The sequence below is a fragment of the Triplophysa dalaica genome, chromosome 5 (assembly GCF_015846415.1).
Source record: "Triplophysa dalaica isolate WHDGS20190420 chromosome 5, ASM1584641v1, whole genome shotgun sequence".
In the NCBI taxonomy this organism is placed as follows: Eukaryota; Metazoa; Chordata; class Actinopteri; order Cypriniformes; family Nemacheilidae; genus Triplophysa; species Triplophysa dalaica.
Window position 1 is genome coordinate 4,991,909 of NC_079546.1, and position 22,947 is coordinate 5,014,855.

Sequence of the window (22,947 nt, forward strand, 5' to 3'; positions counted from 1 at the left end):
TTATTTTTGTTGGCTATTTGTATTCCACATTTAATTAATTGTAAATGCTGTAAATGATGTGTGTGATGTAGGTCATGTTCCTCTCAGACTGAGTGGAGGTAAAGGCAGGTGTTCTGGGAGGCTGGAGGTGTATCATAACTCTGAGTGGGGTTCAGTCTGTGATGATCTGTTGGACATCAGAGATGCTCAGGTGGTCTGCAGGCAGCTGGGTTGTGGAGCAGCATTGAGTGCTGATGGGAATGAAGCGTTTGGTGAAGGTGTCGTGTGGCTGAACAGAGTCGAGTGCAGAGGGACTGAGATTCACCTCTGGGACTGTCCTCACGTCCTGAAAAAACACACTGACTGCTCAAACAAAGAACATGTTGAACTTATCTGTGCAGGTGAGAGAAACACTGATGAATGGATTTTAATTCCAGCAGTTTATTAAATGTATTTTTTCCATTTACAGACTTGTCTGCACCCACAACTTCAGCCGCAACAACAACAACAGCTTCTCATTCAGTTTCTCAGACTATCAGGAGTCCAGTTTCCTCAACATTGGTGACTCGAGCACAATCTCTTCCATCAGAGTCTCTCTTCATTCCTCCAGTGGTCGTGATTGTTCTGGGAGTTTTGCTCTTACAGCTCTTAGTGCCGCTGCTGATACTGATTCAACACAACAGAGTGATGAGGAGAGGTACACACATCCACAGATAATATACAAGTACAGGGGGGTATTCCAGAAAGCTGGTTATGTGACATACCCGGGTAAGTTTAAGGGTTTGTTAGCAAATAACAGCAACTTTCAGTTCCAAAAGTGAAGATAACTTTAAGGGTATGTAAGTAACCAAAGCAACTTACTCTCTGAAGATAAACTGCTACAGAGCACGTTATGTTCCAGGGTTAAGGAAATGTTACTAAGATTCAGGGGTTGTCTGCGCATGTGTGCGCTTTTGATGAGCGTCAAGTGACCGTGGAAGCACAGATTACGTATAATATATAATAATTTTACAGCAATAATACAATTACATTTCCAATCTCACCCATCACATTTTTTATTAACTTTATTATTTAACCTTTTACAAAAAATAATCTTTAAATAAAATTATGTAACCTGTTATTGTTAAACTTTATGTATTTATATTAAATATTTAATATATTTTGAATTATTTTAGAAAAAAAAATCTCCAAATATCACTAGATGGATATACACATTTTACAATTTCCAACAGTTAATAGTGAAGTATTTTAGCTTCCGAGGAATGCATATCTGTCCACTTAATGGGCAATATTTGAAGTATTGGGTTAGAGCCATGGCCTTTTAGCAAACAAAGTCAAAAGAAACAAACAAAAAACTAAATATATGTGTATTAGAAAGGGATATATAAAGGCTACATGATTATTATGTTTATATGACTGGGCCTAACATTTTAAACCTCTACCTCTGTCACAGCAGACTTTCATCCTCTGCTGCAAATTAATTATCATACATTGTGATTATGTAGTAGTTTCTAGAATTAAAAGAGTCTCCATTAATATGACTACATCAGCAATGCAAAGTCAGTTTTCAGAAAAACAAATAAAGGTCGATTCTTACATACAGAGAAGGAACAAAAAAGAGGTTTTATACCGCCTTCCAGATTACCAATGTGATCAAATACATTAAACAACACAATTTTGGTAAAAAGAACATGGTAAACAAGAGTTACAAACATCTAAACAAATCTACAGTTTACGTAACAAAGATAGCCATGATGAGTATATATTTTAAATCTTATAGTATAAAAATATATTTAATCAAATAATTAATTTATAGCGTTTACAGTTTTATAAACATATAACCTTAAAAATGTAATTTTATGATTTTTATCTCGCACTTTATACTCTGATGCAGATTTAAGTCTTCTGTGAAGAAAAACTCTGATTTTTAAAGTTGTTTCACATTGAAAAACTTTAAGCTTCCCGGCCGTTTCCATGGTGACTTGTGAAATCTCTCATCCATTTACACTGTCTTTAAGTTGATTCTGTGAGCAATGTTAACTCTGGGTATCTTTCAGAAGGTTGATAAGGTGTTTTGGTACAGACAAACCCAGAGTTAGCAAGGTTTGGGTTAATCAACGGAGAGTTCAGTGTTTAGCTGACGGTAAGTTAACCTGCTTTCTGGAATACACCCCTGATCTGACATATTGAACTACCTCAGACATGAACATCTATCTTACTAGTCTTATTCAGTGTGTCATAAGTCATGTGTTGTGAACTGACAGAAGGTTTGTGTGTTTACACTCACAGCTCTCTCTAAGAGGAGACACTGGACTCAGACTGAAGCAGTTTATGAAGAAATTGAGCCCAGACACAAAAACAGACACAAACACTTTAGTCAGAGAGGTGAGTCTTTATGTTTATAATGTGTTGAAGGTTATTTATGTACATATTTTAAGTGTCATTCTATCTTAACAAAACAAATCAGATGTATAATTATTAAAACTAGTGTGTCTTGTTATTGTCATGATTGTGAAATGTGTTATTCAGTGAAGTTTATGGGTTGTTTGTGTGTGTGTTTAGTTGAATGTGTAGTTTAGAGTCTATCAGACAGCTGATGTTAGTTTATTATAAGTCCTGTTAAACCTCCTGCTTCAAAAACCAAAACAAAAACCAGGGAGCTGCAGGTGCATGTTTATGTGTGTGTGTGTGTGTGTGTGTGTGTGTGTGTGTGGGATTGTGTGTCATCCTGTGTTTATTTTCGGAGGCTAATGTGGAGGGGGTTTATATGCTTGTAAGTATGTGCAATGCGTGTTTGTTTTCTTCCTGCCAATATCTCTGAGTCGACTGAGAAATGGATTCACATTTTCTGTGATTAAAGTTAATTCAGTTTCAGGCTGTTTGTAATGATCAACATGTTTCTGAGTGTTCTGCTTCACTTTAACAGGGAGTCTCATCTCTGAAGAACAGTATTCTGGGTATGAAGATGTCGAAGACGACTTCCTCTCAGGTTAGAAGACTGTGGATTCACAAACAGCTCATTTGATTTACAAATTTAGTATATACAGTATATGTATCGTATAACAACACTACAATTCACAATACTAAACAGTTTAAGTGTAATGTTTTTATCTTTTTAGATAAAAAATATAATATTGAATATTATGATGATGTCATCAGTGGCGGTGACCCAAAAGGTCTGTGACTTAATTGAATGATCTCTCGTTTGTTAATTTTTTTTCTTCTTATTGTCATGAATTTATTACCTACAAGAGAACATTTACTGTTTTGTTGTCAACCATGTTCTGTGTTGATGTAGAAGAGATGGTGAAAAAAGTCCCAGCAGAATACTATGATGATGTCATCACTGATGGATTAAAAGCAGACAGTGAGACAGGTGCAGTTCTGTTATTCTGTATAATGATGAAATATATTATATCTGTCCATAAAGGAAAATATACTTTGTGAGTATGATGACGTGTCTTATTTCACGTTTGTAGAAAACACTGTTGAGAATTATGATGATGTCAACACCACAGGACAGAACTCTGATCTTGAAAAAGGTGGTTTTACATTATTTGTAGACTGTTTATTTAACAAAGATCATAGCAGTGATTCTCAATAATACTGAGAAAAATGCAGGTTATTTGGCAGTTTGTCATTCTGATGGTTTTTGTTTATCTGTTATGTGCAGACACACTAGAGAATTATGATGACGTCATTAACGGACAGAACTTTCAAGATCTAATAGGTGAGTCACACAAACACAGAATAGACACACAGATGAGTTTATCAAGTGTTCTCAATTAGACTCCGAAAGGAAGATGTGTCCATGACACGTAATAAAATGACACATACGCAGTATATAATAACATTACATTACGAAAGACAATGTAGTTCTATAAAGTATATTTCCATGTCATGTGATATCATCATACTCCTCGTGAACTCCTGATGAAGTGAAGAATGACAGAGATGTTACAAACATGTTAGGTAGGTTTTAATTTCAGTAAAATATGTATATTCTAAGTTTCATCTTTATAATGTCCTTTTAAAAACACTTAATGTTGGCTTAACATCTTTATGCAATTAACATAAAAAATGTGAATGTATTTTTTACACAACAGACTATGATGATGTGGGGGAGGAGTCACACAATGTGGGACAGGCTGTATAACTCAATGACCAAACCCACTGTCTCATGCCATACAATCACATTACAGGCAGCTTGAGGAGTTAAAGTGATCGAATTTTATGATTTAAACTACAGTGCCTTATTTTTTTATGATATTTAAAACAGTTTTGTATTGATAATCATATGCTATATAAATGTAGGAAAAAATTGTCTTTAGTATTTTACCTTTTATTTTATTAATAATGCTGTTTTGAACAAGAGCATAAACAAAATGTCAAATAGTTTCCTATTGTACAGAATCATGGCTTTAGTTTTTATCAAATAAACTATTGCTTCAACACTTCTCCTGCTACATGAGCATGTGCTCCTTCTGTGGACTGTGTGAATGCTTTAACCTGTTAACATGAGCGCTGAGAAAAACTATCATCTCACATATAGACATTTCTGTTACTTGTATTGTAAAGTCTCTTAACTCTGAGTTTTGTCTTTTAAGAATTCTTACAAAGACGAGCACAATAAAACATACATCAGCCTTTGGCCAAAAAATTATAGAGTAAAGAGTATGTGCTTGATATAATGGCTTTTCTTTAAATAATATATACCTGCAAAAACTAACCTACTGGATGTGATCATGTAAATTGTACATTTGTTATTTTCTCACCTCCATTTATCCCGTCAGCTTCTTCTTTATCCTCTCATGATCTTTAGAGACTCTTCTGTTTGCTCTGGATGATCAGATCTTGTGGGAGCTGAAGATACAGATCAGAAATGTGGTTTTAATGTTAATATTGGGTGAGATTGAGTAGTGCTTGATATCTATCATCCTATTTGTTACACGAGTACATGTTAGAGTATGTTCTCTTTATACAGCCAAGGTACAGAAGTACATCAAGTTTACGATAAAACATCATCTGCATCTAAGAACATATTAAAACTGTGACAGTTATATTTAACATGGTAAGTTACAAATATTGTTAGAACAACGTTTTGTGATTATTAACTATGCATAATTATAAGGAGTTTAAACAATAAACTTGCTATTATAGCACAAAAACAAACTATCACATCTCTTAACTGTCATTAGAAACGAATCATATGATGAACCGCCATATGCAGCATCTTTTTTAAAGTGTTTTCTTTAAATTCAGCTTTTGGTTTTTGCCTTTTTAAAGTGTTTAAAAGACGTAACATTGATCATTGACGACGACAACAACAACAAAGCACTTACCGGAGCACAATGATGACGTACGAATCACTTCAGACATTAATAATCAAAAACAAGACATCGATTGACTCCTTAACGTTATGTCTGCAATTACAAAATGTGTCAACAATCACAGACGGTAACTCACAAACGCATGATAGATTTTTCCAGTTCTGTTTCAATGAACAGTTTAAATATTTAAGAAACTTCTTATATATTGCCTATACAGTGGAGTTTGACGCGCGTGAAGTTTGGAGCGCGTTCATGTGTGAGATCAGTGTTGTGTGCTGTTGTTCCAGACATGAGCGCATGGTGGCAGTAGACGGTAAAATAGCCTCACAAACTGTGATTTATGCCGCTTATAAATGATATTTAATTAGTTGTATTACTTTTAAGTGTCTGATCTTATTTTCAGTGTGTAGATGGAGCTGTTGCACAATCTAAGACACATGACTGGAGACACTGTATCTGCATGTAAAGGATGAAGGATGAGGATGAACACTGTTACATGAGGAAATTATGGTTTATTCATTGATCTTAAGTTATTGTTTAGAGCAAAAATCTACATTACACTTAAAACAGTGAAGATTCTTCATGTAGTCACATGACAACATTAACTGAGGTTTGATTGACAGTTCTATAACTGCCATCTAGCGTAAACATAAAACATTACAATACTGAATGGGCATATACTGTGAATGCTGCTTCAAATAATATATATATTTTCTGTAGACATGATTGATTGACTGATTGATTTTATATAGAAGTACTTTTTTAGTAATGCAAGAGATTTTATTTTATTGATTTTATTACAGATATTGTTGATTTTGGGTGATTACCGTTGTCTGGAATTTGAAGTGAACCTTTGCTTTCTCTTGTGATGTAGTGTGAGTGTGCACTTATTGGTGGAGTATTCTCTATGTGATATAACTGGTGGGCCCCATGCTCTGTGGGTGTTCAAAAGTGTCTTGTTGTTTTTGTTTAACTCAGTTTCTTTGCCCATTACATTTATCCTTGAGTTATTCTTATTATTGTTGAATAAATACATTTGTGCAGAGAAACAGACTGTGGTTTGTGCTTTGTTGAGTACTCCTCATCCCTATAGATGTTGGGGTTACATATATATATTTTCTGTAGACATGATTGATTAACTGATTGATTTAATATAGAAGTGCTTTTTTAGTAATGCAAGATATTTTATTTTATTGATTTTATTACAGATATTGTTGATTTTGTTTTATGCTTTATTTTTTTATATTACTAATCATTTAAAATGATTAAAATAAAAAGAATAGAAATATCCATTTACTATGTTATTCTTAAATGTTTCATATATTCATTCACATTTATGAAAGGCACAGTATTGGTATATCTGAGTGTGTGTTTTAAAGTGTGAGAGCGTGTGAAGTGATCATATAGTTTTCTGTAGCCCTGCACATGACAGGATTTGATGTTGAATAGACTCTGGAGGGTTTGATTACTATAATTTATTTGGTTTTATCTTCAATCTTGCAGGTGTTTGTCTCCTCTGTACATGGAGGGAGGAGTCTCGTACATCAGCGCTGACGTTCTGCTGATATATATGGAGAAAATCACAAATATCTCTTCTGATTTGTCACTCAAGTTGTTTGATGATTTCCTTTGTTAATTCTAATAAGGTAACAGAGAGTGTGATTGGTGTCTCTCTCTCTCTCTCTCTCTCTCTCTCTCTCTCTCTCTGTAGAGGGGTTGTAATGATCCAGTGTGTTCAGTCTATGAGTGAAGAACTTTACACAGACTTCTCATTATTCTCAATCAGACTGTGTGTACAGTAGAGGAATATGGAGATCTGTCTCACACTCATTTTACTGTCCTCGGTATTAATGACCATCTCTGCTGGTAAGTACACACTTGATTCAAATGAAATGTTAATTGTTTTATCAATACTCGTTTTATACTGTATATTCATACATGAGTTTCTCATATCTGTTTTTCTTTGTCTCTGTTTCACATGTATCAGATGTGAATGTGAGGTTGGTGAATGGTAGCAGTCCTTGTGCTGGTAGAGTGGAGGTTCTTCTTGGTGGTCATTGGGAACAGTGTGTGACTATGGTCAATGGGATCTGACAGATGCTGCAGTGGTGTGTAGAGAGCTGGGCTGTGGAGATGCTGTTGATGTTGCTCGCTTTGGACCAGGATCAGAACCAATAAAAATGGCTTATGTGCAGTGTAGTGGGTCAGAGTCCACACTGAAGAACTGTGAATCAGATGAATGGTATATACAGCACTGTTCTCATGCTGCTGATGTTGGAGTCACCTGCTCAGGTGAGCTTCTCTAAATAATTTCCCATTTATACATGACTTATAACAAAACATTCTGTCATGTGATGTACAAACGAAAAAGATTGAATGGTTATGATCATTATATTCTGGTTTAGATTTCTGTGTTTAGGATTCAAAGTGCAATATTGAACCTGATAAATATACAACGCATCTCACAGTGGGTAGTACAGCAAAAAGATCCCGAGTTTGAGCTCTGGCTGAGTCAGGAGGCTTTTCGGTGTGAAGTTTGCATGTCATCCCGGTGTCAGTGTGGGTCTCTCATGGGTACTCTGGTTTCCTCCCAAAGTACTTAAACATGCTGATCTATTATGCAAGAAAATTGGAGATGCTAAATTGTCTTTCTCACACTTGTTTGTAAAACAAATTGTGTAGATTAATCAGTTATCGCTATGAATATGCCGTAGTGACTGAAATGGCGGGTAAAATAATTATAATTAAATCAACACAATAATGTGCAGTCAAAGTATTATTCACTATCATATATTATGTTATCAGAGTGACATTAAAATAACACATTAAGATACATTCAAATTTATGTTTAATCTATTAATGTGATTAAAAAACAAGACTTGCTGTTGGGACCGTCGTCTGTGATTTAAAAAAATAGTGATGATAATATAGGGAAATAAAAAAAAATTATGTGTATTAGTTTTAATTTTATGCTATATCTATATTTTTAAAAGATCAAGTTCCCTGTCTCAGTTGTGTGAAACTAGGTTCTATGTGAGAAGATGTGTTTCATTGTGTGATCTTGTTTTCTGTGTTGTTCTTTCTGTCTATATAATCAGCACCTCAAGACTTGTTGCTGGTTCTCATTTATGTTCTGGAAGAGTAGAGATGTATTTTGAAGAAAGATGGGGCACAGTGTGTGATGCTGCGTTTGATGATCAGGATGCAGAGGTTGTGTGTAGAGAGCTGAACTGTGGGGTTCCTGTACAGCTGCTGGGAGCAGATGCTTTTGGTGAAGGAGAGGGACACGTGTGGACACAAGACATTCAATGTAGAGGAAATGAGTTGTCCATTCTACACTGTTCATCAACACCTTCACATGATGATAACTCCAACCACGATAATGACGTGGGACTGATATGTTCGGGTAAAAGATTTTAATGTGACTAAACCAACTATTATTGAATGTTTTTTGATAAATTTCAGACCTGAGATCATTGACTATTAAACAAAGTTAAGTCTGGAGAAGTGCTCAAATTATTAATGTCCCTAAAACAATCTGTTTTATCTTTTGTCAAGGTTACACTGACCTCAGACTTGTTAACGGCTCTGATATCTGTTCTGGTCGAGTTGAGCGTCAGTATTTCAGTAAATGGGGAACAGTGTGTGATGGGTGCATGAATATGAGAGCTGCCAGTGTTGTCTGTAGACAGCTGAATTGTGGGATTGCTGTGTCTGTTGTGGGAGTGGACTGGTTTGGAGAGGGATCTGGTGAAATCTGGGCTGATGTGTTTGATTGTCAGGGGAATGAAACACAACTCTCACAATGTTCAATCTCTTCATGGAGTCGAGCTGAATACTCTCATAAACAAGATGTTGGAGTCATTTGTTCTAGTGAGTCAACTTCACTCTCTCAAAACACGATGAGAATGTAAAACTTATTTTGGTAAAATGTAAGATCTTCTCTTCAGATTCCTCTCTGTCTCTTCATGATGGTGGTGTGAGGTTGTCTGGAGAGAGAGAGTGTGAGGGGGAGCTGGAAGTTTACATTGATCAGGTCTGGAGGAGAGTTCTGCTGGACTCATGGAGTGTCACTGAATCCTCTGTGGTCTGCAGACAGCTGGGCTGTGGCTCTGTGCTGAACTTCTCTGGCTCCTCTTCATCCAGTGCTGAACACAGTCATGAGTGTGTGATGGGCTTCAAGTGCTCTGGGACTGAACATCATCTGAGGAACTGCAGCAGCTCTACTCAAACTCTTAACTGCAGCTCCACACAACACCTGTCAATCACCTGCCTTGGTACAGTAAGACTATCTTATTGTATTTTAATTCTAAATCAGTTAGCTTGTGTATAATAACTGTTTTTCTCTCTGTGTTTATCTGATCTCAGGTCAGAGGTCGACCAGGCTTGTGGGATCTGGTGGAGATTGTGCAGGGAGGCTGGAGGTTTTTCACAAAGGCTCATGGGGAACAGTGTGTGATGACTCCTGGGATATTAAAGATGCTCATGTGGGTGTGCAGACAGCTGCAGTGTGGAGTGGCTCTCAGTGATCAGCCAGTACCAGCCTGGTTTGGTCCTGGTTCTGGACCCATATGGCTGGATGATGTGAACTGTGAGGGGAATGAGACGTCTCTGTGGACTGCTCTTCACGGGTCTGGGGAGATCATGACTGTAACCACAAGGAGGATGTAGGAGTCGTGTGCTCAGGTAAATACTAACGTGAAGTAATGGAGTAAATGTCGTATGTGTTACATTTGCAAATATAAGAAATGCTTTTAAAGTACTTCTATAACCCATATCGATCAGACACATCTAGTTTTAAGTACATAAATGTTAATTTGTTAGTTTCATGCATTACCAGACTGTGGTTGATTCATCTCACTCTTTTCATTGTAGAGTTTAAAGAGATCAGGTTAACTGAAGGCTGTGAAGGGAATGTGGAGGTTTTCTACAATGGATCCTGGGGTAATGTTTGCTGGAACAATATGGACAAAGACACAGCGAGTCTGATTTGTCAAGAGCTCAACTGTGGAAGATATGCCAGTGAATTTATTTCTTCAGTTGGACTGAAGACTCAAAACTGGGTGGATTATTTTAAATGTCGATCACATGATTCCACCTTATGGCAGTGTCCATCTTCACCCTGGGGACAGAATAAGTGTGATGAAGATGAAGTGGCCAAAATTACCTGCTCTGGTAAGAAAACATTTAAATAACTGTCTAGTAGTCATGTTTCTAAATAGTTTTGTATATAAAGCATTAAAAAAGTACAGCACTGAGAGACAGGATGAATGCAATTTTAGATTCAGACGCAAAGAAGGTGATTCGGGATGTTCCCCGGAGTCGACTGACATGTTCTACTTCAACATCTCCGTACCAGAGACAATGTTCAGGTATTTTCATATAAAAACTGATTTAAATAACACTTACTATAAACCTATGTTTTTTCATTCATTACATTTGATAATGATCTGTTTTTTCTTTTTGTATTCCACATTTAATTAATTGTAAATGCTGTGTGATGTGTGTGATGTAGGTCATGTTCCTCTCAGACTGAGTGGAGGTAAAGGCAGGTGTTCTGGGAGGCTGGAGGTGTATCATAACTCTGAGTGGGGTTCAGTCTGTGATGATCTGTGGGACATCAGAGATGCTCAGGTGGTCTGCAGGCAGCTGGGTTGTGGAGTAGCATTGAGTGCTGATGGGAATGAAGCGTTTGGTGCTGGTGAAGGTGTTGTGTGGCTGAACAGAGTCGAGTGCAGGGGGACTGAGATTCACCTGTGGGACTGTCCTCACGTCCTGAAAAACCACACTAACTGCTCACACAAAGAACATGTTGAACTCATCTGTACAGGTGAGAGTAAAACACTAAGTGATGAGTTGATTATAATTTCAGCAGTTTATTTATTGTGTGTTTTGTTTTACCATGAACAGATTTGTCTGTGTCCACAACTCCTGCTACAACAACAACAACAACAACAACTCTATCTCAGACTAACAAGAGCCCAGTGACTTCTCAAACTCCTCATCAGAGTCTCTCTTCATTCCTCCAGTGGTTGTGATTGTTCTGGGAGTTTTGCTCTTACTGCTCTTAGTGCCGCTGCTGATACTGATTAAACACAACAGAGTGATGAGGAGAGGTACACACATCCACAGATAATATATAATTACAGGGGTGTATTCCAAAAAGCTGGTTATGTGACATACCCGGGTAAGTTTAAGGGTTTGTTAGCAAATAACAGCAACTTTCAGTTCCAAAAGTGAAGATAACTTTAAGGGTATGTAAGTAACCATAGCGACTTACTCTATGAAGATAAACTGCTACGGAGCAGGTTATGTTCTAGGGTTAAGGAAATGTTACTAAGATTCAGGGGTTGTCTGCGCATGTGTGCGCTTTTGATGAGTGTCAAGTGACCGTTGAAGCACAGATTACGAATAATATTTAATAATTTTACAGCAATAATAACAATTACATTTCCAATCTCACCCATCACATTTTTTTTATTAACTTTATTATTTAACCTTTTAAAACGAAATAATCTTAAAAAAAAATAATCTAAACTGTTATTGTTAAACTTTATGTATTTATATTAAATATTGAATATACTTATTATTGTCATTTCCAAATATCACTAGATGAATATACACACTTTACAATTTCCAACAGTTAATTGTGAAGTATTTTAACTCCTGAGGAATGCATATCCGTCCACTTAATGGGTAATATTTGATGCGTCTGGTTAAAGATAGTTATGACCTGATGGTTAGAGAGCCAGATTTAAAACTCAAAGGTTGGAAGTTCAATTCCAGGCTGGCAGGTTTCAAGGTTTTATTAGGTGACCCCCCAATGGGTTCACCATGGCAAATTGTTCACATATTTAAATTCTTAATATAATTTTAAATCTATTTACATACAAAATACATAAAAAAACTTAGGGTTTTTCAAACTTCAAACTTGTATTCCTTAAAAATGTCTTTCTGATCCTCAGCCTCCTCCTACAGTTTAGCATGGAAAGGCTTTTCTCCAGATTACAATGAGCCTTTCAGTATAGGCCGTTTCCACCTCTTTTCACATTTGGAGAGCCATGGCCTTTTAGCAACAAAGTCAAAAGGAACAAATAAAAAAACGAAATATATGTGTATTAGAAAGGGATATTTAAAGGCGACGTGATTATTATGTATATATGACTGGGCCTAACATTTTAAACCTCTACCTCTGTCACAGCAGACTTTCATCCTCTGCTGCAAATTAATTATCATACATTGTGATTATGTAGTAGTTTCTAGAATTAAAAGAGTCTCCATTAATATGACTATATCATCTATGCAAAGTCAGTTTTCAGAAAACCAAATAAAGGTCGATTCTTACATACAGAGAAGGAACAAAAAAGAGGTTTTATACCGCCTTCGAGATTACCAATGTGATCAAATACATTAAACAACACAATTTTGTTAAAATACCATGGTATACACAAGTTACAAACATCTCAACAAATATACAGTCTATGTAACAAAGATAGCCATGATGAGTATATATTTTAAATCTTATAGTATAAAAATAATGCATATAATATATATATATTTTATAAAAAAAATCACATTCAAAAACTTTAAGCTTCCAGGCGGATCCATGGTGACTCGTGAAATCTGTCATCCATTGACACTGTCTTCAAGTTGTTTCTGTGAGCAATGTTAACTCTGGGTATCTGTTGGGAGGTTGATTAGGTGTTTTGGAACAGACAGACAAGGTTTGGGTTCGAGAGTTCAGGGTTTAGCTGACGGTAAGTTAACCTGCTTTCTGGAATACACCCTGATCTGAAATATTCAACTACCTCAGACATGAACATCAATCGTACTAGAGTCTTATTCAGTGTGTCATGAGTCATGTGTTGTGAACTGACTGCAGGTTTGTGTGTTTACACTCACAGCTCTCTCTAAGAGGAGACACTGGACTCAGACTGAAGCAGTTTATGAAGAAATTGAGCCCAGACACAAAAACAGACACTTTAGTCAGAGAGGTGAGTCTTTATGTTTATAATGTGTTGAAGGTTATATATGTACGTATGTTATTGTTATTCTATATTAATAAAACATATCAGATGTATAATTATTAAAACTAGTGTGTCTTGTTATTGTCATGATTGTGAAGTGTGTAATTCAGTGTATGTTTTGGGGTTGTTTGTGTGTGTGTTTAGTTGAATGTGTAGTTTAGAGTCTGTCAGACAGCTGATGTTAGTTTATTATAGTCCTGTTAAACCTCCTGCTTCAAACCACAGAATTCCTCTCACAAAACCACAGAGCTGCAGGTGCATGTTTACATGTGTGTGTGTGTGGGGGGGGGTTTGTGTGTCATCCTGTGATTATTTTTGGAGGCTAATGTGGAGGGGGTTTATATGCTTGTAAGTATGTGCAATGCGTGTTTGTTTTCTTCCTGCCAATATTTCTAGTCGACTGAGAAATGGATTCATATTTAACACGTTTTCTGTGATGTAACTTTAATTCAGTTTCAGGTTGTTTGTAATGATCAACATGTTTCTGAGTGTTCTGCTTCACTTTAACAGGGAGTCTCATCTCTGAAGAACAGTATTCTGGGTATGAAGATGTCGAAGATGACTTCCTCTCAGGTTAGAAGACTGTGGATTGACAAACAGCTCATTTGATTTACAAATTTAGTATATACAGTATATGTATCGTATAACAACACTACAATTCACAATACTAAACAGTTTAAGTGTCATATTTCTATCTTTTTAGATAAAAAATATAATATTGAATATTATGATGATGTCATCAGTGGCGGTGACCCAAAAGGTCTGTGACTTAATTGACTGATCTCTTGTTTGTTTTTAGTTTTTTTTAATTGTCATGAATTTATTACCTACAAGACAACATTAACTGTTTTGTTGTCAACCATGTTCTGTGTTGATGTAGAAGAGATGGTGAAAAAAGTCCCAGCAGAATACTATGATGATGTCATCACTGATGGATTAAAAGCGGACAGTGAGACAGGTGCAGTTCTGTTATTCTGTATAAGGATGAAATATAAAATCTGTCCATAAAGGAAAATTTACTTTGTGAGTATGATGACGTGTCTTATTTCACATTTGTAGAAAACACTGTTGAGAATTATGATGATGTCAACACCACAGGACAGAACTCTGATCTTGAAAAAGGTGGTTTTACATTATTTGTAGACTGTTTACTTGACAAAGATCACAGCAGTGATTCTCAATAATACTGAGAAAAATGCAGATTATTTGGCAGTTTGTTATTCTGATGGTTTTCGTTTATCTGTTATGTGCAGACACACTAGAGAATTATGATGACGTCATTAACGGACAGAACTTTCAAGATCTAATAGGTGAGTCACACAGACACACAATAGACACCCAGATGAGTTTATCAAGTGTTCTCAATTAGACTCAGAAAAGAAGATGTGTCCATGAGACATAATAAAATGACACATACATAGTATATAATAACATTACATTACGAAAGACAATGTAGTTCTATAAAGTATATTTTCCATGTCATGTGATTTCATCAGGAGTCCACGAGGAGTATGATGATGTGAAGAATGACAGAGAAGATGTGACAAACATGTTAGGTAGGTTTTAATTTCAGTAAAATATGTATATTCTAAGTTACATCTTTATAATGTCCATTGAAAGACACTTAAAATTGGGTTTACATCTTTGTGCAATTAACATAAAAATGTGAATGTACTTTTTACACAACAGACTATGATGATGTGGGGGAGGAGTCACACAATGTGGGACAGGCTGTATAACTCAATGACCAAACACACTGTCTCATGCCATACAATCACATTACAGGCAGCTTCAGGAGTTAAAGTGATCGAATTTTATGATTTAAACTACAGTGCCTTATTTTTTTATGATATGTCAAACAGTTTTGTATTGATAATCACATGTTTTGTAAATGTAGGAAAAAATTGTCTTTAGTATTTTACTTTTTAGTTTATTAATAAGGCTGTTTTGGACAAGAGAATTAAATGTCAAATCATTTCATATTGTACAGAATCATGGCTTTAGCTTTTATCAAATAAACTAATGCTTCAACACTGTACAGCTACACGAGCATGTGCTGCTTCTGTGGACTGTGTGAATGCTTTAACCTGTTAACATGAGCGCTGAGAAAAACTATCATCTCACATGTAGACATTTCTGTTACTTGTATTGTAAAGTCTCTTAACTCTGAGTTTTGTCTTCTAAGAATTCCTACAAAGACAAGAACAATAAAACATACATCAGCCATTGGCCAAAAATGTAAAGAGTAAAGAGTATGTGCTTGATATAATGGCTTTTCTTTAAATAAATATAAACGTGCAAAACTAATCTTCTGGATGTGATTATGTAAATTGTGCATTTGTTATTTTCTCACCTCCATTTATCCTGTCAGCTTCTTCTTTATCTTCTCATGATCTTTAGATACAACATACAAGACTCTTCTGTTTGCTCTGGATGATCAGATCTTGTGGGAGCTGAAGACACAGATCATAAATGTGATTTTATCAATACAAATAAATGTTAATATTTGATGAGATTTTGAGTAGTGCTTGATATCTATCATCAGATTTGTTGCACAAGTACATGTAAATAATCCAATGTACAGAAGTTTAAAGGCGATAAAACATCATCTGCATCTAAGAAAATATTAAAACTGTGACAGTTTCTATTTAACATGGTAAGTTACAAATATTGTAAGAACAACGTTTTGTGATTATTAACTATGCATAATTATAAGGAGTTTAAACAATAAACTCGCTATTATAGCACAAAAACAAACAATCACATCTCTTAACTGTCATTAGAAACGAATCATATGATGAACCGCCATATGCAGCATCTTTTTAAAGTGTTTTCTTTAAATCCAGCTTTTGTTTTTGCCTTTTTAAAGTGTCTAAAAGACGTTACATTGACCATTGACGACGACAACAACAACAAAGCACTTACCGGAGCACAATGATGACGTACGAATCACTTCAGACATTAATAATCAAAAACAAGACATCGATTGACTCCTTAACGTTATGTCTGACATTACAAAATGTGGCAACAATCACAGACGGTAACTCACAAACGCATGATAGATTTTCCAGTTCTGTTTCAATGAACAGTTGCAAAAACAGTAAAGTTTGGCGCGGGTGAAGGTTGGAGCGCGTTCATGTGTGAGATCAGTGTTGTGTGCTGTTGTTCCAGACATGGGCGCATGATGGCAGTAGGGTGTAAATTACTCTCACAAACTGTGATTTATGCCGCTTATAAATGTTATTTAACTTGTCGTATTACTTTTAAGTGTCTGATATTAATCAGTGTGTAGATCGAGCTATTGCGCAATCTGAGACTGGAGACACTGTATCTGCATGTAAAGATCACGTGTGCTAGTGCTTTTATTGCAAATTCATTATGTACCGGATGAAACTGTAAATCACATGAGACGCAGGTAATATCAGTTGAGGTTTTTTTTACCAGTCAAACAGGTAAGCGTTTTGTAAGATGTGTCAGTGATTTAAAATTGTCACTTCATGCCATTACTAGGTTTGCTTGTTTTGCAATTTACTAGGCCCGGTTTTTCAAAAGGTTTTATCCGGATAAAATTGATCCGTGATCACGTAATCCATTTTACTTTTGGAGCCAGTTTTTTAAAGCAACATCGGATTGGATCAATGTGATCCGGATAGGAACTTTTCAGGATCACCAAATCTGGATAACCAGTGCTGGATAACCAGTTCTCAAACAGGATAGGAAATCACAATGTAGAATTATAGATATGTAAAGAGCAACTAGTAGAATAGCCAGTGTGGGGTCAATATAAGTTTATTTTTATTTGAAATGAAAACACACACATTTAAAAAAAACTAAAAACAAGAAAAAACCCACCCCATCCTCTTCTAGCAGTCCGCTCATCTGAGAGATACCCATATTTATAACAAGTATCAAGTATAGATATATTGAATGAAAAAAAAGACTTAATGTCAAATACTCCACAATAATTTCAGACTTCCTCATCTGCAACATAACCCTTGCCTGTATTGTCCTGCACAACATCGCTACTAAGCGCAATGTCCCTCTCTGTGCTGACAATGATGCACCTGAGCCCCTTGGAGACCCTAACCAACCTCCTGCATTCTGCCAGAACGAGCAAACAGGACGTGCAACAAGGGACAAAATAGTTAGATACTATTTCTGATTTGGATTTGTTTTGGATTTCAAAATCAGTGATTGCCATTCTTTGTATTTTGGTTATTCTGTAATCATTGTATGCATCACTATTAAATATTCTAAAAACAAAAAAAAATCGATTGTGATGAGTATATATATCAATTAGTGACGGAATAAAATTTATTGTTTTTGGTCAATTTTGACAGCTGTTTGGAGGATTATTTTATGAGGCCAAACTCTTTCTACTTTGCTTTAGGCCTATACTGAAAGGCTGAATATGTTAAAGCCTACCTAATCACTGTACTGACGGATGAACGAATAAAATTAAAACCTTATGAATAAATAGGATATCTTATAAGATACTGCATGATCCAAATATAGTATTATTTTATACATTTTTAAAGTTTTCATTACATTTTGGGCATGAAATCCACGCTGAATCCACCCTTCTGATGGGATCAGTTTAATCCAGATATTTTGGATCAAAGTGATCCAAATCCTACGAAAATGTTCTGAAAAACCCAAACTAAAGGTTTGATCCGGATCAAAACCAAAATTCTAGTGGATTACTTTTGAAAAACCGGGCCCTGGTGCTCAGTTCTTTAATCCAGAGCATAAATTCAGTAAAATCAAATGAAAGGAAATAAATAAAAAAATGCATGTATTGATATAACAGTTTTGTAACTGCCATCTAGTGGATATATTACGTATTTTAATATTTAATGGCATAATAAATGCTTCTCCAAATATATTATTATTGGTGTATTATAAAGATATCTTGATAGAGGCACGTGTTAAATGTCCAAATGCTGTTTTACCATGTTACATTAAGCATACAGATACTGCATGTATTTATACTTTGGAAATGTATTTATACTTTGTATTATACTATTTTTAAATGTAAGTTCCAATGTGTTGTTTGTTTTATATTTATAGATGTCATATAGAACCTGAGGTTCTCCGCATAATATTTATATGTATAGAAATATGTACAAAACAACATCTATGAAGAGCCTGTGTGCGTGTGTGTATTAAAATGTTTGAGGTGATCATATAGTTTCCTGTACCCCTGCACATGACAGGATTTGATGTTGAATAGACACTGGAGTGTCTTCTTAGTCTCGTCTATTAAGTGTAAATTTATCTTCAATCTTGCAGGTGTTTGTCTCCTCTGTACATGGAGGGAGGAGTCTCGTTCATCAGCGCTGACGTTCTGCTGATATATATGGAGAAAATCACAAATATCTCTTCTGATTTGTCACTCAAGTTGTTTGATGATTTCCTATGTTAATTCTAATAAGGTAACAGAGAGTGTGATTGGTCTCTCTCTCTCTCTCTCTCTCTCTGTAGATGGGTTGTAATGATCCAGTGTGTTCAGTCTATTAGGGAACAGTGAAGAACTTTACACCGACTTCTCATTATTCTCAATCAGACTGTGTGTACAGTAGAGGATTATGGAGATCTCTCTCACACTCATTTTACTGTCCTCTGTAGCGATGCCCATTACTGTGGGTAAGTGAACAATTGCAGTCAAATATGAAAAAAGTACTATAAATGGAAATGAAGTATTTTATGCTCATTATTAATAGCATTATCTTTCAAATCTCTTTCAATGTATTTCATATGAATCAGATGTGAATGTGAGTTTTTTTATAAATGTATAGAGACTAATATTACTTTTATTAGTCTCTATATATTTATAGACACTTATCATTTGATTTTTATACAGTTTTCCTGTTATTTCGAAATGCAGAGGAAATTAATGTGTTTTTTTACTGTGTACCTTTCATGCAGTTTATTTGACATTTTATTTGACATCTTTGTTTTGTGTAGTTTCTGAAGAGTGGTCATATAAGTTTTATATTATATATTTTATATGTGACCCAGTCTTAAGTAGCACCGGAACATTTTTAGTAATCGGCAAAAAACAGGATATGGGTAAAAATTACAGATTTTTATGGCAAAAATCATTTGAATATTAAGTAAAGATCATGTTCCATGAAGATATTTTATAAATTTCCTTCCTAACATGTATAAAAACTTTATTTTTTTGAGGGGGTGGCTGCTACAGTGCCTGTGATTGAGAACTTCAAAGATTTTCTCAATATTTTGCCATTTTTGCACCCTCAAATTCCAGCTTCGTAAACATTTGTTGTTCTACCAGATATTGTCCTATCCTAACAAACCATATATCAATAGATAGCTTATTTCCTCAGCTTTCATATAATGTAAAAATCTAAATTTCGAGATTTTTTACCCTTAAGACTGGTTTTGTCGTCCACGGTCACATATCAGTAATACTTCGACATCCCTAAAGGCGGACACATTTTAAAGTGCAACGGGCCAAATGCGACTCATGGGCAGCCTGTTGGTTATAGAAAAGATAGATTAAAGTAGTTTTCAAAATGCATAATTCATAAAGTAAATTAATTTCTATAAAATAATTATGAAACATTATGTTTCTAAAGTAAATAATGACCAGTTATCTACCATTCATTTAAACGTTCCAAAGATAATACTGGGATTCACTATACTGCTGTACTACAACTGGGATTCCAGCAGTTTATTTAATGTATTTTTTCCATTTACAGATTTGTCTGCACCCACAACTTCTGCCGCCACAACAACATCAGCTTCTCCTTCAGTTTCTCAGACTAACAGAAGTCCAGTTTCCTCAACATTGGTGACTATAGCACAATCTCTTCCATGTACAGATTTGTCTGTGTCCACAACTCCTGCTACAACAACAACAACAACAACTCTATCTCAGACTAACAAGAGCCCAGTGACTTCTCAAACTCCTCCATCAGAGTCTCTCTTCATTCCTCCAGTGGTTGTGATTGTTCTGGGAGTTTTGCTCTTACTGCTCTTAGTTTTGCTTTTACTCCTCTTGGTGTCACTGCTGATACTGATTCAGCATAATCGATTGATGAGGAAAGGAACGGAGGTTCACACTTCATATACAGGTGAAGTTCTGTCATCAATCTTACTAGAGTCTTGTTCAGTGTGTCATCAGTCATGTGTTGTGAACTGACAGCAGGTTTGTGTGTCTATACTTACAGATCTCTTCAAGAGGATACACTGGACTCAGACTGATGCAGTTTATGAAGAGATTGATCACAGATTAAATCACGTTGCTGAGAGAGGTGAGATTTCATGAAATGTTTGTTTTCAAATCATAAAACATAACACCCTTTTAATTGTTCAGAATTCAGATCATATCCTGCTTTATTTAAATATTAAAGGCAGTGTTTCCCATCTGTTTCATATGTGTAAAGTGTTTAATTCAGTGTACGTTGTCTGAGTTTGTATTGAGATGAATGTGTAGTTTAGAGTCTATCAGACAGCTGATGTTAGTTTATTATTATTCCTGTTAAACCTCCTGCTTCAAACCACAGAATTCCTCTCACAAAACCACAGAGCTGCAGGTGCATGTGTACAGGTGTGTGTTTGTGTGTGGGGGGGGGGTTCTTCCTATCTATATGTCTGGAATCTAGTGAGAAATGGGTTCATGTGAGGATAGTGTCTGAGCATTTATCTGTTTTATTATTATTTTTTATATTTAGGACTTGATAGTTCATTCATTACTGGTTGGTTGATCTGTAATTCTCTTTGTTAACCCAGGTACAAAAACTCAAACTTTATTTAAACAAAACAAAAGACCCACGATCTGGTAAAATGGTAACTGAACAATGAAAACCCAGAAACAAATCATGACACATGTGATCTGAGTTTTAAACAGGTTCAAATTACTTGTAATGATCAACATGTTTCTGAGTGTTCTGCTTCACTTTAACAGGGAGTCTCATCTCTGAAGAACAGCATTCTGGGTATGAAGATGCTGATAAGCTTCTCTCAGGTAAGAAGACTAAATTGAATTTTTAGGTTTGTATCTAATTAACTTTATTAACGTGATGTATTACTTTACAAACGTATCAAACATGCAAATACTACACAATACTCAACTTCTGCTCTTATTTTTATAGTACAAGAACACAAGACTGAATATTATGATGATGTCACCAATCGCAGTGACCTGAGAGGTCTGTGACTTTATTGACTGATCACATTTGTTCATTGTTTATTCCACTTTAAAAACGCCATGACCTCCCCTCATGACCTACAGAAGAACATTTCATGATTTGTTTTTAAACATGTTCTGTGTTTATGAAGAAGAGATGGTGAAAAAAGCTGAACACTATGATGTCATTACTGATGGACTGAAAACATACAGTGAGACAGGTGCAGTTCTGTTATTCTCTATTAGGATAAAAGATCTGTACATGAAGGGAAAATCTACTTTAAAGCTATTGGTGTGATGACGTGTTTTATGTTACATTTGTAGAAGACAATCTTGAGATGTATGATGATGTCATATCCACAGGACAGAACTCTAGTCCTCAAAGTGGTAAGTTGTGTTCATTTACATTATACACTGCCATCTAGTGTATACTTTTTAGAAGGGTTATATCATCTCAATGGAACACTTGACAGGATTTACTAACCCAGAAATAAAGCGGTTTCCCAAAGGAGGGTAACATAACACAACACAATGAAAATTAATTTGTACATCATACTTAAGTGTTGCCGCTTTTGCCCTCATGACCTCAGTGACCGTCAGAATGAAGTGTGATCCTTTCCACAGGCGAACTTTGCTTGCATGTCTACCGCCCAAATGAAAAGCAAAACTGTGACTGTAACGAGCATATACGATGTATAAGTGTACACGATGTATAAAAAATCACTATGTGAGTTGTTTTCCCATGTCATGTGATTTCATCAGGAGGAGTTCAGGAGGATGATGATGTGAAGAATGTCTGTGAAGATGTGAGAATCCTGTTAGGTAGGTTGATTACCTATTTAACTTTCTAAAAAGGGAGATGCATAATTTAATTTAAATGTTTAATTTCATATTTATCGCTGTGTTCAAAAGTCTTATTTACTTCACAAAATAATTTACTTTTGCTTTACCCAGAATATGACATGGGGGAGGAGCCAAAGAAAGTGGGAGGTGCTGTATGACTCAATAAGCCCACCATCTGCCTAATATACGAAAATAATATTACAACTTATATAATTGCTGCTAAAGCTACAGTGCCATATGTTTTAATGATATTTCAAACATTGTTTATTCATTTTAAAGTCACATGCTTTGCTATTTGTATTAAAAATAATTCTATATTAGTCAAAGTATTTTCTAAATGCTGAGCAAAAAATGCTGAGGATTTGAGCCTGAATGCTGCTGAAATACGTCTTACTGCTGCTAAATCTCCTGCCGGAAAATCGTGTTGCACCTTTTTTGGCATTATAAATTGTGCATCAGTGATAAAAAAAACTATTGGTAAATTTGTGCGTGCTTGAAGATCTATCTAAATGTAGATAACATTAATAAAATTACAAAATAAAATTAAGCACAGACTTGACATATATGAAGTTTTACTTTATTCCGTTTTAATAAACAGTTATATTTAAACACA

At 35.4% G+C, this 22,947-nt stretch overlaps 2 protein-coding genes and 1 long non-coding RNA gene across 4 annotated transcripts in view; 2 read left to right on the forward strand and 1 right to left on the reverse strand.

Moving 5' to 3' along the window:
* The window catches only part of LOC130421233 (antigen WC1.1-like), a 15,531-nt gene extending 1,514 nt beyond the window's left edge, over positions 1–14,017 (forward strand). The window contains 20 exon segments of the mRNA XM_056749016.1: positions 72–380; positions 449–676; positions 2,269–2,364; positions 2,906–2,968; positions 3,278–3,355; positions 3,459–3,521; positions 3,653–3,709; positions 4,802–4,885; positions 7,297–7,375; positions 8,408–8,715; positions 8,868–9,182; positions 9,260–9,586; positions 9,678–9,799; positions 9,801–9,924; positions 9,927–9,995; positions 10,185–10,484; positions 10,592–10,681; positions 10,825–11,139; positions 11,220–11,425; positions 13,214–14,017. Coding sequence (XP_056604994.1) covers positions 72–380; positions 449–676; positions 2,269–2,364; positions 2,906–2,968; positions 3,278–3,355; positions 3,459–3,521; positions 3,653–3,709; positions 4,802–4,885; positions 7,297–7,375; positions 8,408–8,715; positions 8,868–9,182; positions 9,260–9,586; positions 9,678–9,799; positions 9,801–9,924; positions 9,927–9,995; positions 10,185–10,484; positions 10,592–10,681; positions 10,825–11,139; positions 11,220–11,347 — 3,155 coding nt within the window. The 3' untranslated portion in view covers positions 11,348–11,425; positions 13,214–14,017.
* An 860-nt stretch (positions 14,018–14,877) lies between these two features.
* On the reverse strand, positions 14,878–16,241 carry LOC130420514 (uncharacterized). Its single transcript, XR_008906655.1, has 3 exons — positions 16,111–16,241; positions 15,690–15,789; positions 14,878–15,526 (listed from the first exon to the last, which is right to left on the reverse strand). It is a non-coding gene; the product is annotated as an uncharacterized LOC130420514 (long non-coding RNA).
* A 298-nt stretch (positions 16,242–16,539) lies between these two features.
* Positions 16,540–22,947, forward strand: LOC130420511 (uncharacterized). Of its 2 annotated transcripts, none has more exons than XM_056747813.1 (10): positions 16,540–16,788; positions 18,629–18,982; positions 20,062–20,436; positions 20,533–20,616; positions 21,270–21,329; positions 21,457–21,513; positions 21,644–21,712; positions 21,816–21,878; positions 22,254–22,313; positions 22,446–22,947. In XM_056747813.1, the coding sequence occupies exons 2-10, from the start codon at positions 18,925–18,927 to the stop codon at positions 22,490–22,492; spliced, it is 873 nt and encodes a 290-aa protein (XP_056603791.1). In that variant the 5' UTR covers positions 16,540–16,788; positions 18,629–18,924; the 3' UTR covers positions 22,493–22,947. The 2 variants fall into 2 exon arrangements, with proteins under 2 accessions (XP_056603791.1, XP_056603792.1); XM_056747814.1 differs by having other exon boundaries at positions 21,647–21,712.